The sequence below is a fragment of the Elephas maximus genome, chromosome 3 (assembly GCF_024166365.1).
Source record: "Elephas maximus indicus isolate mEleMax1 chromosome 3, mEleMax1 primary haplotype, whole genome shotgun sequence".
In the NCBI taxonomy this organism is placed as follows: Eukaryota; Metazoa; Chordata; class Mammalia; order Proboscidea; family Elephantidae; genus Elephas; species Elephas maximus.
Genome location: NC_064821.1, coordinates 45,303,438 through 45,324,254, shown reverse-complemented (window position 1 = coordinate 45,324,254; position 20,817 = coordinate 45,303,438). Strand labels below are relative to the sequence as shown.

The 20,817-nt window shown below is 51.5% G+C and overlaps 1 protein-coding gene across 3 annotated transcripts in view; it reads left to right on the top strand.

Moving 5' to 3' along the window:
- CHD5 (chromodomain helicase DNA binding protein 5) overlaps window positions 1-20,817 on the top strand; it is a 78,267-nt gene that overhangs the window by 34,984 nt on the left and 22,466 nt on the right. For all 3 annotated transcript variants that reach the window (XM_049877748.1, XM_049877747.1, XM_049877746.1), the window contains exons 12-22: window positions 965-1,096; window positions 1,230-1,338; window positions 3,203-3,394; window positions 3,489-3,689; window positions 8,361-8,498; window positions 8,578-8,699; window positions 9,574-9,747; window positions 10,109-10,250; window positions 12,114-12,245; window positions 18,657-18,774; window positions 19,836-19,960. In XM_049877748.1, the coding sequence (XP_049733705.1) occupies window positions 965-1,096; window positions 1,230-1,338; window positions 3,203-3,394; window positions 3,489-3,689; window positions 8,361-8,498; window positions 8,578-8,699; window positions 9,574-9,747; window positions 10,109-10,250; window positions 12,114-12,245; window positions 18,657-18,774; window positions 19,836-19,960 (1,585 nt within the window). The remainder of the gene's footprint in view (window positions 1-964; window positions 1,097-1,229; window positions 1,339-3,202; window positions 3,395-3,488; window positions 3,690-8,360; window positions 8,499-8,577; window positions 8,700-9,573; window positions 9,748-10,108; window positions 10,251-12,113; window positions 12,246-18,656; window positions 18,775-19,835; window positions 19,961-20,817) is intronic.

Below are 20,817 nucleotides of genomic sequence, written 5' to 3'. Positions count from 1 at the left end.
CCTCACCGTTTACGGTGCACCACGGTTCCCATCCATCCCTGCAGCCCTCCCCTGGACCTTGGGGCAGCCTGGCTGCCCAATCAGTTTAGGATGGGAAGCCCTGAGGACCCTCCTAAAACCAAAAAACCTGATGCTGTCAACTTGAGCCTGACTCATAGCAACTCTATGTGACAGAGCAGAACTGCCCCATAGGGTTTCCTAGGCTGTAATCTTTGGGGGAGCAGATCACTAGGTCCTTTCTCCCACAGAGCAGCTGGTGGGTTCGAACCACTGATCTTTTGGTTAGCAGCCAAGCGCTTAACCGCTGTGCCATCAGACCCTCCTAGTGGCCAGAATTAAGCTAAAGTGGAAGGCACTTCTCTTGAGCATCTGCTCTATGCTCCTGGATGTGGTCATCGGGCCCTGGCATGTCCTGGGGGTTCTCAGAAGAGGCCACCCCCTGTAGGCATTACATCATTATGTACTTGGCAGAGGGGGTTCCACACCTGGAATGGGAGGTGCTCTAGCCCTTTGGATCTTTTCAGTTAGAGAACCAAGGCCCATGGGCAGGGGTGAGAACTTTCTAGTTTAGAAATTCAGGATTCTGGTGTCCAGGCCCCATGATCTGCAGGGATTCATCCCAGTGGCAGAGAGTGGAAAGGGCTCTGGGCTTTGTGTCTCTGTTAACGTGGCCTCTCAGGTGCCCCTCTCCCTCTGCCCCTCACCACATAGCCTCATCCCAGCATCTCACTAGCTGTGTGACCTTGGGCAAGCAACCTCACCTCTCTGTGCCTTCGTGCTCTGCTTCCTAACATGCAGTTGCTGCACTGGGCCCTGCCTGACTGGAGCCGGGGTCACAGGGGATCATGGGTGTGAGAGCTTCTACATCCCTGAGGCATCTGTGGTGGCAGGGGTTATCGGAACTCCCACTGCGGTCTTTGCCCCAGTGACTCACCACTCCCTGCACCTGTTTGCTGTGTTGTAGCTTTGACAAAAAGGGGGACGTCCACTACTTGATCAAGTGGAAAGACCTGCCTTATGACCAGTGTACCTGGGAGATTGATGACATCGACATCCCCTACTACGACAACCTGAAACACGCTTACTGGGGCCACAGGTGGGCACAGGGACCAAGGCTGGGGGCATGGGGCCTGAGGCCGGGGAACGCGGGACCTGAGGCTGGAGGGTATGGGGCCTTCGCCGTGGTTCCCGCCTGAGTGTGTTCATCTGTGTCCAATGCTTCTTCCCAGGGAGCTCATGCTGGGAGAAGATGCCAGGCTGCCTAAGAGGCTGATCAAGAAGAGCAAAAAGCTGAAGGATGATAAACAGGAGAAGCCGCCGGAGACCCCCATCGTGGATGTGAGGAGGGTGGGTGGGAGGGGCAGACATGTAGTCACCAGATGAGATGACCTATAACCCGGCTCAAAGTCAGACAGTTCAACAACCAGGAAACTTCCCTGATGGGAGACAACAGGGCCCCTATGGGAGGATGTGGTAGGAGGAGGTTGGGAGTCAGGGAGGGCTTCCTGGAGGGGGAGGCATTCTAGCTGCGACCTGGATGACGATTGCGCTAACAGGGAGGAGAGGAGCAGGAAGAGCATTCCAGGGTTGCCAGGGTGCTCCACCCCAGGCTTGGCCACAGAGGAGTACATGTTCACTAGCAGAACCTGCCTTGGGCCCTGAAGGCTTGTGCACCCAGAGCCATCCCCAGGCAGGATGGTTTAGTGCAAGGGCATTTCCGTTCAGCCCACTCATATTGCCAGGCCCCGGGTCTGACAAAGCCGGAAGCTAATGGAGACTCCCTTTTTCCCTGGGCAGAGCTCACACCCTAGGGTTTGGGTCTCATAGCCTTAATCTGAAAAGCAACCCCTGAGTTGGCAGCCTTTGCTTCATTTGAAATTTGAGTTAAGTTAACCACCCCCCCGCCCCAAACCCAAACCCATTGCTGTCAAGTTGATTCTGATTCGTAGTGACCCTATAGGACAGAGCAGAACTGCTCCGTAAGGTTTTCAAGGCTGTAATTCTTTACAGAAGCAGACTGCTACATCTTTCTCCCACAGAGGGGCTGGTGGGTTCAAACTGCCGACCTTCTGGTTGGCAGCTGAGTCCTTAGCCACTGCGCCACCAGGATTAAGTTAACACTGCACAAATAATCAGTGGCCATGGAGTTGACCCCACGTGTCACAGTAGACCTGTGCTCAGTGGGGTTCTCAGTGGTTGATTTTTCAGAAGTAGATTACCAAGTTTTTCTTCAGACTTAAACTTCCAGCTTTGGTTAGCAGCCAGATGCATTTGCACAGCCCGGGGTCTCCTAACCCACAAAGTGGGGGCAAACAGCCTCCATTGAGCACATGAATTGGCATTACTTTAGATGAACTTATTCCAAGCATTTAAATCAAAAAGCATCGCCAACTTCAGGAGCAGGGTAGCTGAGAGGCTAATTTCACCCCATTCTTATCTGTTTACTCCACTTGGGCCCCTCTGGGCAGCTTGTGGGGTTGAGAGTAAAAAGGGGAGGAGACTTGCTCTTGTGAGCTTTGAGCCCACCAGAGAGTGGCAGGTCAACATTCATGAATTTAACAAACCTCCCTGGAGTATCGGCACCTGGCTCTGGGGTGCCCCTGGGGGAACAAGGGTTAAAGAGACCTGACCCCCTGTTTGAAGAAGCATGGCATCTTCTAGGGGCGTTAGAATGGGGGATTCCATCTGAGACTGTTGGGTGCCAGGAAAAGGCCAATGGGGCTGGGAAGTTGGTAGGACTTCATGGAGGAGGTGGCTTTGAGCTCCTCCTCTAAGGAAGAAATAAGGAAGGGCCTTTTCTGGATCAAGTGGAGGAAGCCACAAACATTGAGTAGGTGCCTGTGTGTCCCAGGCACTGTGTGGGGCTCGGAGGACACATTGGTGAACAGGACCCATGTTAGGACTATAGCTGGGCTCAAAGTCATTTCAACAACCAGAAAACTTCAATGATGGGAGAATACAAGGCCAGCAAGGGAGGATGTGCTAGGAGCAGGCTGGGAGTTAGGGAGGGCTTCCTGGAGGAGGAGGCATTTCAGCCGAGACCTGGAGGATGATTGAGCTAGCAGGGACGAGAAGAGCAGGCAGAGCATCCCTGGTGGAAGGAATTGCGGGTACAGAGACCTGGAGGGCAGACTCTGGTGGCCCAGAATTTGAGGCGTGTGCCAAGGATTGGGGGTGTGACTGAACCCATGCCTTCCCTCAGCCCACGGTCAAGTTTGACAAGCAGCCATGGTACATCGACTCCACCGGCGGCACACTGCACCCCTACCAGCTGGAGGGCCTCAACTGGCTGCGTTTCTCATGGGCCCAGGGCACCGATACCATCCTGGCCGATGAGATGGGGCTGGGCAAGACCGTGCAGACCATCGTCTTCCTCTACTCCCTGTACAAGGAGGTGGGCTGGGCAGGCAGGCGGGCGGGTAAGCATCCAGGGAGGGGGGCAGACCCTGGTGAGGACAGCAGCCTCATCCATCAGCCCATCTCACCAGGGACACTCCAAAGGGCCCTACCTGGTCAGTGCACCCCTGTCCACCATCATTAACTGGGAGCGTGAGTTCGAGATGTGGGCACCCGACTTCTACGTGGTCACCTACACGGGGGACAAGGAGAGCCGCTCTGTGATCCGCGAGAATGAGTTTTCCTTTGAGGACAACGCGATTCGGAGTGGGAAGAAGGTGTTCCGCATGAAGGTGAGAGCCCTTGGCCGTGTAAGGGTCCTGGAAAGACTTCTGGTGTGTCCTGAGGAGCACAGGCCTGAGGTTCACTGCATCCTTCAGGCTGGGCTCCTGCTGAGGCTGAGAGAGCTTGCTCCCAAGGCGGAGTTACAGTTGAGTTTCCTAGAGCTCTGGAACAAAGGACCACAAACTGCGTGGCTTAAAACAATACCACATTATTCTCGCACAGTTCGGGAGGCTAGAAGTCCAAAACCAAGGTGACGGCAGGGCCATACTTCCTCTGAGGCTCAGGGTAGAACCCTTCTTTGCCTCTTGCAGCTCCTGGTGGTTGCTGGCAGTCCTTGGCATTCCTGGGTTTGTAATTGCATCATCCAGTCTCTGCCTTCATCTTCACACGGCCATCTTCCTGTGTGCCTGTCTCTCCTTTTCTTATAAAGACACCAGTCATATTGGATTTAGGGTTTATTCCAGCATGATGTTATCTTAATTACATCTGCAAAGACGCTTTCCAAATTGTGACCTCAGTCTGTGGTTCTGGGTGGATGTGAATTTTGGGGAACACTCTTCAACCCAGTGGGTCAGCTTTGTGACCTTGGATAAGTCACTTAGCCTCTCTGTGCCTCAGAGTCTTCTCTGCAAATAGAGGTCGTAACAGACCCACTGCATAGAGAGGTGAATGCATTAGTAGACGTTCAGCTTCTCCTTCCATGTGCACGTTTCACCAGGGGTGCCTTGTTAAAAGGCAGGTGCTGCTCCAGCGGTTCCAGGGTGGGGCCTGAGATTCTGCATTTCTAACAAAGCCCCAGGTGATGCAGATGCGACTGGTCCCTGGACTGCACTTTGAGCAGCAAGGACAGCACCGTGCCTGGCACACAGTAGGCCCTGTATGGCTGTGAGCTCTCCTATTAGCTGCAGTGCTGGGGGCTGAGGGTCGCCTCCCAGTCTCCCCAGGGCCTCTTACCTCAGCTTTTGTCATCGTTTTGGAACAGTTTGCAGCCCCCAGGAAAGGCTCAGTAGCTATTTGTTGAATGAGCGAATGAATTCGTGATCCCAGAGGTGGCCATTTGGATGGATGGGCCTAAGGGCCAGGTAATCACAAAAGAACATCACCTGAGCTTACCCCTGGGCTCCTGCTGCGTGCCAGGCAGCTCTTCTGGTGGCGTTTCTGTGACATAGATTATATTGCCTGTCTTAGCTCCCTAGTGGTGCTGTAACAGAAACACCACAAGTGGGTGGCTTTAAAGAACAAATTTATTTTCTCACAGTTCAGAAGGTTAGAGGTCCAAATTCAGGGTGTGGCTCTAGTGGGAGGTCCTTCTTTGTCCCTTTCAGCTTCTGTTGTTGTTAGATGCTGTTGAGTCACTTCTGACTCACAGCGACCCCTGTGTACCACAGAACGAAACACTGCCCAGTCCCACTCCATCGTCACAATTGTTGTGCTTGAGCCCATTGTTGCAGCCACTGTGTGAATTCATCTCATTGAGGGTCTTCCTCTTTTCCGCTGACCCTGTACTTTACCAAGCATGATGTTCTTCTCCAGGGACTGATGCCTCCTAATAACATGTTCAAAGTATGTAAGATGCAGTCTCAACATCCTTGCTTCTAAGGAGCGTTCTGGTTGTACTTCTTCCAAGACAAATTTGTTCCTTCTTTTGGCAGTCCATGGTATATTCGATATTCTTCACCAACACCACAATTCAAAGGTGTCAGTTGTTCTTCGGTCTTTCTTATTCATTATCCAGCTTTCACATGCATATGATGCGACTGAAAATACCATGGCTTGGTATTTTCAGCTTCTAGTAGTCAATAATCTGTGGAGTTCCTGGGCTTTTAGATTTATCTGCCTGTGTCATCATGAGATAGTCTGTCTTCCCCTTGTGTATATGTACATCTGTGTCTAATGTGCTCTTTTTATAACTCAAAAGTGATTAGGTTTAGGGCACACTCTACAGTGGTATGGCCTCATTACCATACCATTAGATTGCGTTGTGGAAGGTAATTACATTATATTACATCCACAGGTATAGGGGTTGGGATTTTAATATTTTGGAGGCACACAATTCAATTGATAACATTGCCCTTTTAACAGATGGGGAGACTGAGGCTAACTTGGGGAGGTACATTAACTTGACCCAGCTCGAAGGGCAAGGCTGGGATGCAAATTCAGGTGCCACCTGGGCAGAGGCCCTGGCTGTGAAGTCACCCTCTGCCATCCTCTGGCCCCATCACCGGGGACTTGGGTCACTGGGAGAGCCAAGCTTGGTTCAGCCAGGACGTGCTACATAATTTGCAGGGCTCAGTGCAAATCGAAAATGCACATCCTTGTTTATTTGCCTTTCTTCCATGGTCTGTCTCTCTCAACCTGTCATGGTGGTTTTTATTTGCTATTTAAGGAGCTCCTTTGGGCATGGGGACACTCGAGGGGCAAATGTAGACCGTTACTCATGGGCGTCTGGAGCCTTACCTGTGGCTTGGCGCACAGGACAGGGGTACCTGACCCTCCTCACATCCAGACCCCCACTGGGGGTGGAGAGCATCAGCATTCTGTGGGAGGGGTCAGGGAGCAGAGGCCTGAGAACCTGTCCCAGGAGGTGGGACCAAGTGAGCTGAGGCCCTGAGTCCCGGTGTACACTCCAATGCCCTGGAGACTTAACTTACACAACACAAACCCAAAGATAAAGAAGTTCCCAAGCATTAAACCCCAAGTGCGTTAAACTTTCCTGACCGGGGCCTGCGCGGCTGCCCGTGAAGCCAGCTGCCCGTTTCCTCCCTGCTGGCTCTTGAAGCGCTGGCTGGCTCCTCAGCCACGACGGAGTTCAGCTGCATCAATCTGGCCTTCATGGCCTCAGAAATAGCTGCAGACTCCCTTGCTGGTCCCACTCCACACCCTTCATGTCTCCCTCCCCACTCCCATGATGGGTGTGAGGGTGAGCATGCCCTCCCAGGGCCTTCGCTGTGACTCTGGAATGGCATTCATTCCTTGCTGATCTCGCTACCCGCACTGAGTGCTTGTACTTGACCTCATGGACCTTGTAGCCACCCTGGGAGGATGTAGTCCAGTGGCCTCTAGTGTGCCTACAAGGCACAGAAAAGCTGCTGCTCAGCCAGCACACCCCAGTAAGCGGTCTGCTGGGGCCAGAACCCCTTTGACTTAGTGCCTCCTGCAGTGCACCACAGCTCTGTGTCTGGGGACCATTTCTGCTTGTCCCTCGGCCTCTCTTGTGCACCATCTCCCAGTCTTGGGGCACCCTGGGACCAGGGGCCAGGGCACCCTGGAACCAGGAGCAGGGGTGGACCTGGGAGGGAAGGGCCTGCAGGCTGTTTTCCAGGCCTAGGTCCTGGAGCCTCTCGGGAGCAGGGGTTGGGTCCATAGACCCCATAGGGATGAGCAGGCCCCCATGGGCCAAGTTGCTGAGCTAGGACCATTGCCCCAAGGCTGTGGGCCTAGCTCCGTCATGGAGCGCCTGAGTGCTCGGTGAGAACCTTGGACTTTTACTGATGGAACCTTGGAGAGTCTGCCTGGTGGAAGCAGGGAAGGCAGCTGGGAGCCATAGGTACTCTCCCTGGGAACAGGGTCTGGCCTCCTCGTTCCTCATGAAGGGTCCCTGTTGCTTAGCAGGCTGCAGAATGTTCTCCTGGCTGCAAACACCCCACAGAGGGAGCCAGCCTTGTGCCACTCTGGCGGGCTGGCCCTGGAACCTGACCTCCATGTCACACTTTTTGGGGTCTGTCTCGTTCCCGGGGCTCGCCCTGGCTCTGCAGCTACAGACATGGCCCCCCTCACACCCCTCAACTTACCATGGCCCCTGGTGCCCAGCATTCAGTCTCCAGAGGGGCTCTGGTGGTGGTGGCAGGTGGGTGTGCTGGTCTCTGATGTCACCCAGCAGAGGGTGGTTCAATCAGACGGGTCTGGGTTCGAATCCTGCCTCTGCTGTTTGTTAGTCTTGGGGACCTGGGGGAGTTACACAGCCGTTGTGAGACCCCATGGGCTGTGACATGGGCATGTAGGTAATTGAGCTCATGTGGTTTGAAAGGATGAGCTGAGAGCACAAGTACTGCATGCAGGTGAGCCACACGCCACATGTTCCATATCCAGTGTTGTTAGTTGATGCTGAGTCAATTCCGACTCATAGCAACCCCACATGACAGAGTAGAACTGCCCCATAGGGTTTCCTTGGCTGTGATCTTTATGGAAGCAGATCACCAGGCCTTTTCTTCTGCAGTGCCGCTGGGTAGATTCATTCCGCCAGCATTTATAGATTAGCAGCCAATTGCAAACCATGTGCACCATGCAGGGACCTTGCCGAGCCCAGTAGCTATTATTACTATTAGTGGCAGTAGCAATCAGAGTCTTTACTTCTCAACACCACACTTTCTCTGGGGTCCTGGGTTCTGGGCCTCACCTGATCCTTTCAGCTCAGGTCTCTGTTTCAACGCCACACTTTCTCCGGGGTCCTAGGTTCTGGGCCTCACCTGATCCCTTCACCTCAGCTCTCTTTCTCAACACCACACTTTCTCTGGGATCCTGGATTCTGGGCCTTACCTGATCCCTTCAGCTCAGGCCTCTGGGGATCCCTGGAGTCTTTGGGGGCTATCCTGCCTATGGCTCCTTCTTGCCTCTTTGTACCATGAGTCCTGGACACTTCCTCTCTCAGCCTCCCTCCCACACCTCCTCTTTCCCTCCAGAAAGAAGTGCAGATCAAGTTCCATGTGCTGCTCACCTCCTATGAGCTCATCACCATTGACCAGGCCATCCTGGGCTCCATCGAGTGGGCCTGCCTGGTGGTGGATGAGGCCCATCGGCTTAAGAACAACCAGTCCAAGGTAGGCAGGTGCCGTGGCCTGGGAGCTGCCAGGGAGCTGGCCACCCGGCACCCTGACCGGCCCCTCTGCTCCCCCTAAGTTCTTCAGGGTCTTGAACAGCTACAAGATCGACTATAAGCTGCTGCTGACGGGGACCCCACTTCAGAACAACCTGGAGGAGCTCTTCCATCTTCTCAACTTCCTGACTCCGGAGAGGTTCAAGTGAGCTGTGGGGCCCAGGGTCCCAGAGGGTACTTGGACAAGTGGCAGTGTTGGAGCCCGGCTCTGGGACCTGTTTGCTGAGCCTTGGTTTTGCTGTCAGTCAGTTGAGTGCCTTAGCAGGGCTCATTTCAAATGACCTGACTCAGAATTCGCCACTGTTATTTACTGTTGCGGTTTTTCTTTGGGTCTCTTGGCTCTGCCCAGAAGACCATCTGGAGCTCCTACTGGACTTCTGCGCTGCCTCCACACCCCTTCTCATGCTTCTCGTTCCTTTCCCTCCACGAGGACCTCAGGGACTCCCATGGGGGACCATGATGGGGAGCAGAAAGAGGGGCCTGTGGGTGGAGATGGGGACAGAGAGCCCTGAGGTCTCCTTCCCCTTCTTGTTTCAGGCTTGGGGAGGCCCCAGCTTCCTTGTCTTCACCTACACCCCATTTTCCCGTTCAGGATGGGGGTTCAGGGTGAAGAGGACTGATTTTGGAACCAGGAGGTGTAGATATGAGGGCAGGCTTTGGAATGGCAGGACTGTATAAACTTGGACGCCTGTCATCTTCAGTTTTTTTTTCTATAAAATGGGTACTAGTTCCAGAGAGGTCATGTCCATCATAGCTCTGAGGATAGGAAGGTCTGCGTGGCTGAGAAACAGAGAATGATGTGTGGGGTAACTCAGGCTTAGCCAGAAACTGAGAGGATACCCAGGGCAGTCCAGGGATCCCTGGCCCCCAGCCAGCCTCCTGCCCTCTGTACCCCTCCAGCAGTGGCAGGGGGCTGGCCAGCCCTCCCCTGCCACCTCTGCCTAATTGTGAACTCTGCAGAGGGCTTTGGCCTGCTCTAGTCCTCTGCCTCCAGCTTCTACCCCAGCACTTTCTTGCAGCAACCTGGAGGGCTTCCTGGAGGAGTTTGCTGACATCTCCAAGGAAGACCAGATCAAGAAGCTGCATGACCTGCTGGGCCCACACATGCTGAGGCGGCTCAAGGCTGATGTGTTCAAGAACATGCCGGCCAAGACTGAACTGATTGTGCGCGTGGAGCTGAGCCAGATGCAGAAGTTAGTGTGACCTCTGTCTCCCCTGGGCGGTCTCCATGGTTCCTCTCCCTACTGGAACCCACGTGCCCTCCTAGACTGCCTCCTGGGGTGGGGGGAAGGCTCCTCCAGTCCCACCAGAACCTTGACTTCCATTCCAGCCCGTTCTGGGGCCTCTCTCTGACCAGAGCTCTGAGCAGAGCTCAGGGCTGCCAGAGTTCTAGCAGTTTCCCCCAGGAGCTCCCCCTGGTCTCTGTACATGGGCAGTGGCTCGCAGCCCCCAGCCTCCCTACAGGACACAGTGGAGTGCTGTCTTGTGGGAAGGGCTTCTGGGGGCTGGTCTGTCTCAGGTGTGTCCAGCCCCTTCCCTCGTGCCCTGCTGCAGGAAGTACTACAAGTTCATCCTCACACGGAACTTTGAAGCACTGAACTCCAAGGGGGGCGGGAACCAGGTGTCACTGCTCAACATCATGATGGACCTGAAGAAATGTTGCAACCACCCCTACCTCTTCCCTGTGGCCGCCGTGGTGAGTGCCTGTGGCTGCTGTGGTAGGTATCTGCGGTTGCTAGGCAGGTGCTCCCATGCTTGCCGTGGCAGGTTCCCCCGTTGCCATGGGGGGTGCTCTTGTGGCTGCCGTGATAGGTTCGCTGTAACTGCCTTGGTGGGTGTCCATGGCTGCAGTGATAGGGTCCCTGTGGCTGCCCTGGTAGGTGCCCATGGCTGCCGTGCTGGGTGCCCCATAACTGATACGGGAGGTGCCTGTGACTGCCATGGCAGGTGTCCTGTGGCTGCTGTGTTAGATGTCCTGTGGCTGCCATGATAGGTGTCCTGTGGCTGCTGTGATAGATGTCCCAGCTGCCATGGTAGGTGTCCCGTGGCTGCCATGATAAGTGTTCCGTGACTGCTGTGATAGGTGTCCTGTGACTGCCATGGCAGGTGTCCTGTGACTGCTGTGATAGATGTCCTGTGTCTGCCGTGATAGGTGTCCCGTGGCTGCTGTGATGGGTGTCCTGACTGCTGTGATAGGTGTCCTGACTGCCATGATAGGTGTCCAGTGACTGCTGTGATAGATGTCCTGACTGCTGTGATAGGTGTCCCAAGGCTGCCACGAGAGGTGCCCCATGGCTGCTGTGATATGTGTCCCATGACTGCTGTGAAAGGTGCTCTGACTGTTGTGATAGGTGTCTCATGACTGCTGTGAGAGGTGCCCCATGGCTGCCGTGATATGTGTTCCATGGCTCGGACCCTCAGGCCCCAGTCTTCTGTGAATGAGGTCCTGGAGGTGATACGGGCCCCCCTCTTGCAAAGAGAAGCTTCTGCCCCTTTTTGAGGCAGCTCCTCTCCTCCTGCAGGCCTGTCCCTGTGATCCGTAAAGTAAGGGGGCATCAGGCTACCCTCTAGGTTTCCTCCAGTCTCGGCACCATGGGACCTCAGGGCAGGGTTCTGAGGGCTGACCTGGCCACACTCCATCATGAAGGGGGAGTCAGGAATGTCTGGGCGGGCTTGGGAATTGCCTTTTTAACCAGCTCCAGTGGTTCTGATGTGCAGCTATGGGTAAGAGACTGGACCCTGGGGTCAGACACACTTGGGCTAGCTCCAGCCCTTACCAGCTCTGCAATCCCAGGAAGGTTAATTATCCTCAAAGAGTCTGTTTTTCCTCTGTTAAATGGGTACAATAGCAACATCTGTTTGGAAGGCTCTTAAGATCAGATGAGATAGTCCATGTATCATGCCCTCACAGAGAACCCAGCAGGCTGACTTCTCAGTAAATGTTAGCCATCTCCGTCATTACTATTTTGGCTCTAATTTAAACACTCCTCCCACTCCCCACCACAAAAACAATGGCAAGATAGCTGCGGGAGGCCGTGCTGGAAAGCTCTAGACTTCGGGGTAACCCCAGATTGTTCTCATGTCTCTCTGGCATGGCGTAGGGCTTTGCTGGCCTGGGACTTGCTTTCTGATGGATGCTCTGCCCAGCTGGGTTTCAGAGGGTGGTGTTCCCTGGATGCACCCCCAGTGACTAGCTGTGACCAGGCCAAGTTCCTGCTGGGAGACTAGCATAGCTTACGACTTTGCTGTCATCTGGTTATTCACTGATCTTCTGGGTCTTGGTGGAGTGCCAGCCAGGGCATAAAGACCGAGGGTGGAGTTGGCATGTGAGGCTGCTTGGGAAGGTGGCGCCAGGAGTTAGGGCCTGTGTGACTGTGGCCCATCCAACCCTGTGAGCCTGGCTGACTCGGGTTTGGGCTCCGTGTTCAGCAAGGCCGAGCCCCGGCCGGGCAGACAGGCAGTCAGTTCATTGCCAGGCCTTTGCCGAATGGGGCCTCTTTGGCGCAGAGCCAGAGAGGAGCACGGACCCCCCATGCCCCGTCTTCTGCTGTGTCTCCAGGAGGCGCCTGTCTTGCCCAATGGCTCCTATGATGGCAGCTCCCTGGTCAAGTCTTCAGGGAAGCTCATGCTGCTGCAGAAGATGCTTAAGAAGCTGCGGGATGAAGGGCATCGCGTGCTCATCTTCTCCCAGGTGAGCTGCTCCCAGGTGGCTGGCTGGCTGGTCTACCTCCCACCCAGCCCCAACTCCTGGGGGCTGCCCCTGCTGCTGAGGGAGGAATCTGGCTGGCAGAGGTACCCCAGCAAGGCCTGATGCCGTCCATGTGGGTTGATCCCTGGGGTTCGAAGGTTGTCACTCTATGCCTTGGCATCATGCAGCCAAGTAGAGCTGGCTGAGTGCCAAGGTCAAGGAGCTTGGGGCCCGTTGGCTGGAAAGACTGGCATCTCCCCTACCACCTGCCTCTCCTGGTCTGGCTCCCCCAAAGCTGCATGGTGCCTGCCTCCATGCCCCTCACCTCTGCAAGCTGGTTCCCATTAAGGTGGGGCCTGGGGTTAGTTCAGGAGGAGCCCCGAGGTGGGGGCAGATCCAGAAGGCCCCCCAGCATGATCCTGAGGTCACAATTGTGGCATTACCTTTAGGGCAGTCAGGGGCAGGGCTGTCTAGCCTCAGATGTCTGTCTATTTATTCTCACTCATTCATTCTTTCATCTGTTTGTGTCTATCACTTGTCAGGTTCTGTGCTAGGCCCTTGGGTACAGAGATGAACAAGTCTCTGTCTTTATGTTGCTCAGAGTTTAGTGTGGGAGACAGAGGTAAAGAGATAGTTACTATCGTCCATAGGTGATGGAATTGGAAAACGGTGCAACTGCTATAGAATACAGTTTGGCGGCTCCTCAAAAAGTTAAACATAGAATTACCGCATGACCCAGCAACTCCACTTCTAGGCGATACCGTCGAAAGCAGGGACTCAAACAGCTACTTATACGCCAGTGTTCTTTGCAACATTGTTTATCATAGCTGAAGGGTGGAAACAACCCAAGTGTCCATCAACTAATGAATGGATAAACAAAACGTGGTATATCCATACAGTGGAATATTATTCAGCCATAAAGACAAATGAAGTCCTGATACGTGCTATAACATGGATGAACCTTGAAAACATTATGCTAAGTGAAATAAGTCAGACACAAAATGACAAATATCGTATGATCCCACTTATATAAAATAACTAGAATAGGCAAATGTATAGAGACCAAAGCTTATTAGCGGTTACCAGGGGTATGTGGGAGGGTGAAAGGGGAATTATTGCCTAAGGGGCACTGAGTTTCTGTTTGGGGTGATGAAAAAATTGGGAAATGATGATGATTGTGCAAAATGGTGAACGTAATTGTTACTGAATTACACTGTATAATGCATGCCCTCTACATCCGTTTGCCAACTGCGCCCTCCCTCCACGAGGCACCCCTGCAAGCACACGCCAATTTTTTTTTCATAGCAACATGTGGGAAAAAAAACAGCATAGCGGCACCTATGAAAATACCTTAGGGGGGAGGGTGCAGTCAGCAAACAAATGCAGAAGCTGTGTGTTATCACTCTATAAATACAGCACATGTAAAAAAAGGTTGCGATGGTATTTTTTTTTATATATATTTCATCACAGTAAAAAAAGAGAGAGAGAGTTACCTAACCCTGTGGTCTGATTTGTGATGGAGGTCACAGTGAGGGCCTGGAGCTTCACCCCTGTGATGTCTTGAGGCTAAATATGTTCCCCTTATGGTAGGACCAAGCCAGATTCATTACTCGAAGCCAGAGACTGGGATGTGACTTATCTGTGCATGAAAGTTGACTGAAACAGCTTCTGGGGCTATAAAATGCCCTGGGACTGTGGCAGCGCAAGGTACGTGGGGGCACAGTCCAAGCCTATGTCCAGGAGCTGAACCAAGCAGTGAGCTGGCTTGGAGCCTGAATCCATAATCCCTCAGTACCACTGCTAACACAAGACCTGATTCTGGGCTGAGTCTTCGTGGGACCCAATAAAGAGAACTGCACAACTGCAAGCAATGTGCACAGAGCTAAAGTGACAGAGACAGAGCCCTCCCATCCAAAGTGAGCCTATAAACCAAAATTCTAAAACGCATGACCAAATTGAACGTTAAGACATCCCGCAAAACACTTGTTAGAATCCAAATGAAAAGAAATTAGTAAAACAGCCTGAAAAACACTTATAAATAAGTATGTTTAGGTCCCCCCAAAGTAATGGAGTAACACTCATAAATAAAGAAATTAAACAAAACCAGGAAGACGTAAAACAAGAACTAGATGAGAAAAATATCTGCATAGGCGCTTAGTCACTGAAATAAAACATTTCAACAAACTGGATAAACTCTTGAAACTGTTGAAATGAACACTGATGAGTTAGAACCAGGCACCTAGGAAGTTTCCCAGAATGCAGCATAGAAATACAAAGATAAAGATAAAAATGTGGAAGACTATGGAGGATACCTTGAGAGGCTACAAGAATCATCTAATAGGGGTTGCAGAAATAAAAATAGAGGAAGTGGTGAAGTCATTGTCAGTCGATGAACATTTACCACACACAAAGATAGGAAGTCTCAGATCTGAAATGCGCTATGGAGAACCAAGCAAGAGAAATAAAACTAATCCCTGGACACATTGTGGTGAAACTGCAGTACTTCAGACCTAATACTTACGAAGGAATGGTGGACTGTCCTTAGATTCTCATCGGCAACCATAGGTGGCACGAGATAAGTGAAAAATCTTCAATATGCTGAGGGGAGAATAATTATTTACTAATTTTTAAAAATAGTTTTATACCCAGCTAGACTATCTCTCAAGAATGAAGGGAAATATAAGGATTATGGAGATTCAGAAGGAATCGCCCCTCTCTTCCCATGTTATTGTTGTTAGGTGACGTTGAGTCGCTTCTGACTCATAGCGACCCTGTGTACAACAGAATGAAACACTGCCCGTTCCTGTGCCATGCTCACAATCATTGTTATGCTTAAGCCCATTGTTGCAGCCACTGTGTTGGTCTATCTCGTTGAGGGTCTTCCTCTTTTCCACTGACCCTGTACTTCACCAAGCATAATGTCCTTCTTCAGGGATTGATTCCTCCTGACAACATGTCCAAAGTATGTAAGATGCAGTCTTGCCATCCTTGCTTCTAAGGAGCATTCTGATCATGCTTCTTCCAAAACAGATTTGTTCCTTCTTTTGGCACTCCTTGGTATAGTCCATATTTTTCGTCAACACCACAATTCAAAGGCATCAATTCTTCTTCGGTCTTTCTTATTTACTGTCTGGCTTTTGCATGCATATGATGCAATTGAAAATACCATGGCTTGGGTCAGGCCCACCTTAGTCTTCAAGGTGATATCTTGCTTTTTAACACTTTAAAGAGGTCCTTTGCAGCAGATTTGCCCAGTGCAGTGGGTCTTTTGATTTCTTGACTGCTGCTTCCATGGGCATTGATTGTGGATCCAAGTAAAACGAAATCCTTGACAACTTCAATCTTTTCTCTGTTTATCATAATGTTGCTTATTGGTCCAGTTGTGAGGATTTTTGTTTTCTTTATGTTGAGGTGCAATCCATACTGAAGGCTGTGGTCTTTGATCTTCATCACTAAGTGCTTCAAGCCCTCTTCACACTTTCAGCAAGCAAGGTTGTGTCATCTGCATAACGCAGGTTGTTAATGAGTCTTCCTCCAATCCTGATGCCATGTTCTTCTTCAGATAGTTCAGTTTCTCAGATTATTTGCTCAGCATACAGATGGTGAAAGGATACAACCCTGACGCACACTTTTCCTGACTTTAAACCACCCACTATCCCCTTGTTCTGTCCGAACGACTGCCTCTTGATCTATGTACAGGTTCCTCATGAGCATAATTAAGTCTTCTGGAATTCCCGTTCTCCGTAATGAATCTATAATTTGTTATGATCCACACTGTCGAATGCCTTTGCATAGTCAATAAAACACAAGTAAACATCCTTCTGGTATTCTCTGCTTTCAGCAAGGATCCACCTGACATCAACAATGATATCCCTGGTTTCACGTCCTCTTCTGAATCTGGCCTGAATTTCTGGCTGTTCCCTGTTGATATACTGCTGCAGCTGCTTTTGAATGATCTTCAGCAAAATTTTGCTTGCGTGTGATATTAATAATATTGTTGGATAATTTCTGCATTCAGTTGGATTACCTTTCTTGGGAATAGGCATAAATATGGATATCTTCCAGTCGGTTGGCCAGATAGATGTCTTCCAAATTTCTTGGCATAGATGAGTGAGAACGTCTAGTGCTGCATCTGTTTGTTGAAACATCTCAATTGACATTCCATTAATTCCTGAAGTCTTGTCTTTCACCAGTGCCTTCAGTGCAGCTTGGACTTCTTCCTTCAGTACTATCGGTTCCTGATCATATGCCACGTCTTGAAATGGTTGAACATCGACTAATTCTTCTTGGTATAATGACTCTGTGTATTCCTTCCATCTTCTTTGGATGCTTCCTGCATAATTTAATATTTTCCAATAGAACCCTTCACTATTGCAACTTGAGGCTTGAGTTTTTTTTCAGTTCTTTTAGCTTGGGAAATGTCGAGTGTGTTCTTCCCTTTTGGCTTTCCATCTCCAGCTCTTTGCATATGTCATTATAATACTTTACTTTGTCTTCTTGAGCTGCCCTTTGAAATCTTCTGTTCAGCTCTTTTACTTCATCATTTCTTCCTTTTGCTTTAGCTGCCTGACATTCAAGAGCAAGTTTCAGAGTCTCCCCTGACATCTATCTTGGGTTTTCTTTCTTTTCTGTCCTGTTGACCTCTTGCTTTCTTCACGTGTGATGTCCACGATGTCATTCCACAACTCGCCTGGTCTTCGGTTATTAGTGTTCAACATGTCAAGTCTATTCTTGAGATGGTTTCTAAAGCTCAGATGGGATTACTCAAGGTTGTACTTTGGCTCTTGTGGACTTGTTTTAATTTTCTTCAGTTTCAGCTTGAACTTGCATATGAGCAGTTGATGGTCTGTTCCACAGTCGGCCCCTGGCCTTGTTCTGAGGATGGTACTGAGCTTTTTCTATAGTCTCTTTCCACAGATGTAGTCGATTTGGTTCCTGTGTATTCCATCTGGCGAGGTCCATGTGTATAGTTGCCATTTATGTTGGTGAAGAAAGGTATCTGCAATGAAGAAGTTGTTGGTCTTGCAAAATTCTGTCACGCGATCTCCGGCATCATTTCTATCACCAAGGCCCTGTTTTCCAACGACCTATCCTTCTTCTTTGTTTCCAGCTTTCGCATTCCAATCACCAGTAATTATCAATGCATCCTGATTGCATATTCAGTCAATTTCAGACTGCAGAAGTTGGTAAAAATCTTCAGTTTCTTCATTTTTGGCCTTAGTGTTTGGTTTGTAAATTTGCACAGTAGTTGTATTAACTGGTTTTCCTTGTAGGCCTGTGGATATTATCACTGACAGCATTGTACTTCAGGATAGATCTTGAAATGTTCTTTTTGATTAATCTGACCCCATTCCTCTTCAGGTTGTCATCCCTGGCAAAGTAGACCATATGATTGTCCAATTCAGAATGGCCAATACCAGTCCATTTCAGCTCACTAATGCGTAGGATATTGATGTTTATGCATTCCATTTCATTTTTGACAATTTCTAATTTTCCTAGATTCCCACTTTGTACATTCCAGGTTCTGATTATTAATGGGTGTTTGCAGCTGTCTCTTCTCATTTTGAGTCGTGCCACATCAGAAAATGAAGGTCCCAAAAGCTTGACTCAGCCCACATCATTAAGGTCGACTCTACTTTGAGGAGACAGCTCCTCCCCAGTTGTCTTTTGAGTGCCTTCCAACCTAGGGGGCTCATCTTCCGGCACTATATCAATGTTCTGCTGGTATTCATAAGTTTTTCACTGGCTGATTCTTTTCAGAAGTAGTCTGCCTGGTCCTTTTTCCTAGACTGTTTTATCCTGGAAGCTTGGCTGAAACCTGCTAGTGACCCTGCTAGTATCCGAATACTGGTGGCATAGCTTCCAGCATCATAGCAACACAGTATGACAAACTGACAGACACATGGGGGCTCTTCCCATGGGAGGTGTAAAATCAGGGAAGACTTCACAGACGAGGTGATGTTTGAATTTTCTAGGCAGTAAGGGGGTGGGACATTCTAGGAAGAGAGCCCAACTCCCTGGAGAAACTCACAGGTGGTTTGGGATGACTGGAGGTTGTGAAGGAAGCACTGGGAGATAAAGCCCGGACGGACTGGGCACTAAGTCCTGCAGAGCCTTGAATGCTGGGGTGAGGAACTGGGACTTCGTTCTGTGAGGTGTATGGACAGGGAAGGCTCATGCTCAGAACTGTGCTTTGGGCAGATGGTGGTGGGACTAGTGTGAAGAATGGATTGAATTCGAGGGGATGAGGTTGGAGGCTACGTTCTTCTTTAGTCAGGCCAGCCTTCATCCCAACGGTGTCCCCACAGAGCGGGCTACTCTGTCTTCCGCTAACTGTGGTGGGATCCCTGCCCATGGTCCCATGGGGTGTCCCTGCTCTGTGGCAGCCACTGAGGCATACTGTCTCCCCTGCAGATGACCAAGATGCTTGACCTCCTGGAGGATTTCCTGGAGTATGAAGGCTACAAGTATGAGCGGATCGATGGTGGTATCACCGGGGGCCTCCGGCAAGAGGCTATTGACAGATTCAATGGTACTTCAGCCCCACCCAAGGGTTCTAGATCATTTCTGCCTATTTTTCCAAGCTAGGTTCTTAGACAGATGACCCAACTCATGTTTAGCTGCTCCTCAAACAGCTGAAGAAAGCAATTGTTGTTAGGTGCCATCAATTTCAACTCATAGCGACCCCATGTGGCGGGGTAGAACTGCTCCAAGGGGTTTTCTAGGCTGTGGTCGTTATGGGAGCAGATCGCCAGGTTTTTCTCCCACAGAGAGGCTGGGTGGGTTAGAACTGCCAACCTTTAGGTTAACAGCCAAGCGTTTAACGATTGTACCAACCAGACCTGTCCTTAAGTCATAGCATTTAAATGCTGAAAGGAATTCACTCCATGCAACCACGGAGCTATTTCTCAGCTTGCACACTCAGAAGGGGCCGGACCATGCTGCCCAAATGCCAATATCAGCAATTCCTCTTGCTTACTGAAGCTAGAGAGCCAGGGAGATAAAACTAGGGCAGACTTTGAAGGTCTAGATGTATGTGGCTGCAGCCACCTTTGGCAGTGGGACTGGCTAGAGCATTTGGTGGGTGGGGGTCCATGTGCAGCTCTAGTGGGCACTGTGGTCAGTCCCCAGTCACTTAACACAGGGCCACGATGGGCCTCAGAACCATCCCTCCTGGGACAGTCAGAAGTGTCCAATGGAAGCTGTGTCCCCCTGCGCATTCCCTGGCCTCCCTCATGGCTTCAACGGGCTGAAAGGAGCAGGGGAGACCCCAGGGGGCTCACCTGTACAGGGCTTTGTGAGCGGGGGCTGAGCCTCGGAAGGGGCTTTGCTGTATTTACTGCCTGTTTGCAATTCTTTGCCCATCTGGGCTTTGAAGATCAACTTCCTTCTGGTTGCGCCGGGATCACTGCACAGGTGGGGCTAAGTGGGGCTCAGGTGGCCATCAGTGAGGGCCGCCGCCTGGCCTGCTGCTCTCTTGGGCACCTCTGGGCCTTTTTGGGAGGCCCTCTTCGGTCTCCACTCCCCCTCCCACCTGTCGCCCACCTGTGCTCTCCTACCTCACCCCCCCGAGGTGCTGGCTTCTCTCCGCAGCCCCAGGAGCCCAGCAGTTCTGCTTCCTCCTCTCGACCCGGGCAGGTGGCCTGGGCATCAACCTGGCCACGGCAGACACGGTCATCATCTATGACTCAGACTGGAATCCACACAACGACATCCAGGTCTGTGACCCTGACGCCACCCTCACTGGGCTTCTTGCCCTTGGCCTTGGGCTGGAGCACCCTTCAGTGCCCTATCCTTTATACCTTCCCAGTTGTTCCCTCCCTTACCCCCCTGGTTCTTGGGGACCTTTATCCCGGACTAATGTCTCAGGGCTCCAGGTTCCTCTGGGTGAGCCCCGGGAGCCTCAGCCCCAGGAGGGGCCCTGGGTGGTGGGTGGAGGCTTTGCCCCCTGTCCCTCCAGCCTCCTTAATGTACAGAGGAGGAAACAGACCCCAAGGGGGCAAGGGACATGCCCAAGGACACTCAGCAAGTCTATGGTGGCTGCTGACCCCTGACTGCCCCCTTACCCTCAGACCAAGGCCAAGGAGAGAGGCAGGGTGAGGAGCCCTGGGACCAGAGGGGCCAGTTTTGGAGGGGACAGAAGAATAGGTAGGGGACAAGGCCTATAGGAGAAACAGAGAGCCCCAGATGTCTCCTGGCCACCCCGCTCAGGGACGGGGAAACATCTCCCCCACACCTTCAGCACTGACACCTTTAGGGGCTCAGGTGCAAACTCGTGTCTCTTGTGTACACACGTGTGCACACGTGTTCTCATACACATGCAGTCACCACGTAAACTCACAGTCACACCCAAGGTGGTTCCTCTCATGTCACCCAAGGACTCGGACACTCCTGGAATGCAGTCTCAGCTGTGTCCTCATACGTGTCCACCCTCTCACCCTGGGCATCTGCAGGCTTCGCATGCCCTTGGGGTCACTCACATACCCAGGTGGCTGTGGTTGCAGATACAGGGTTGTCCAGTCCCTTTAGTGGCTTGCAGGGAGGTACAGCCTGGCTCCCAGTGACCCTCCACGGA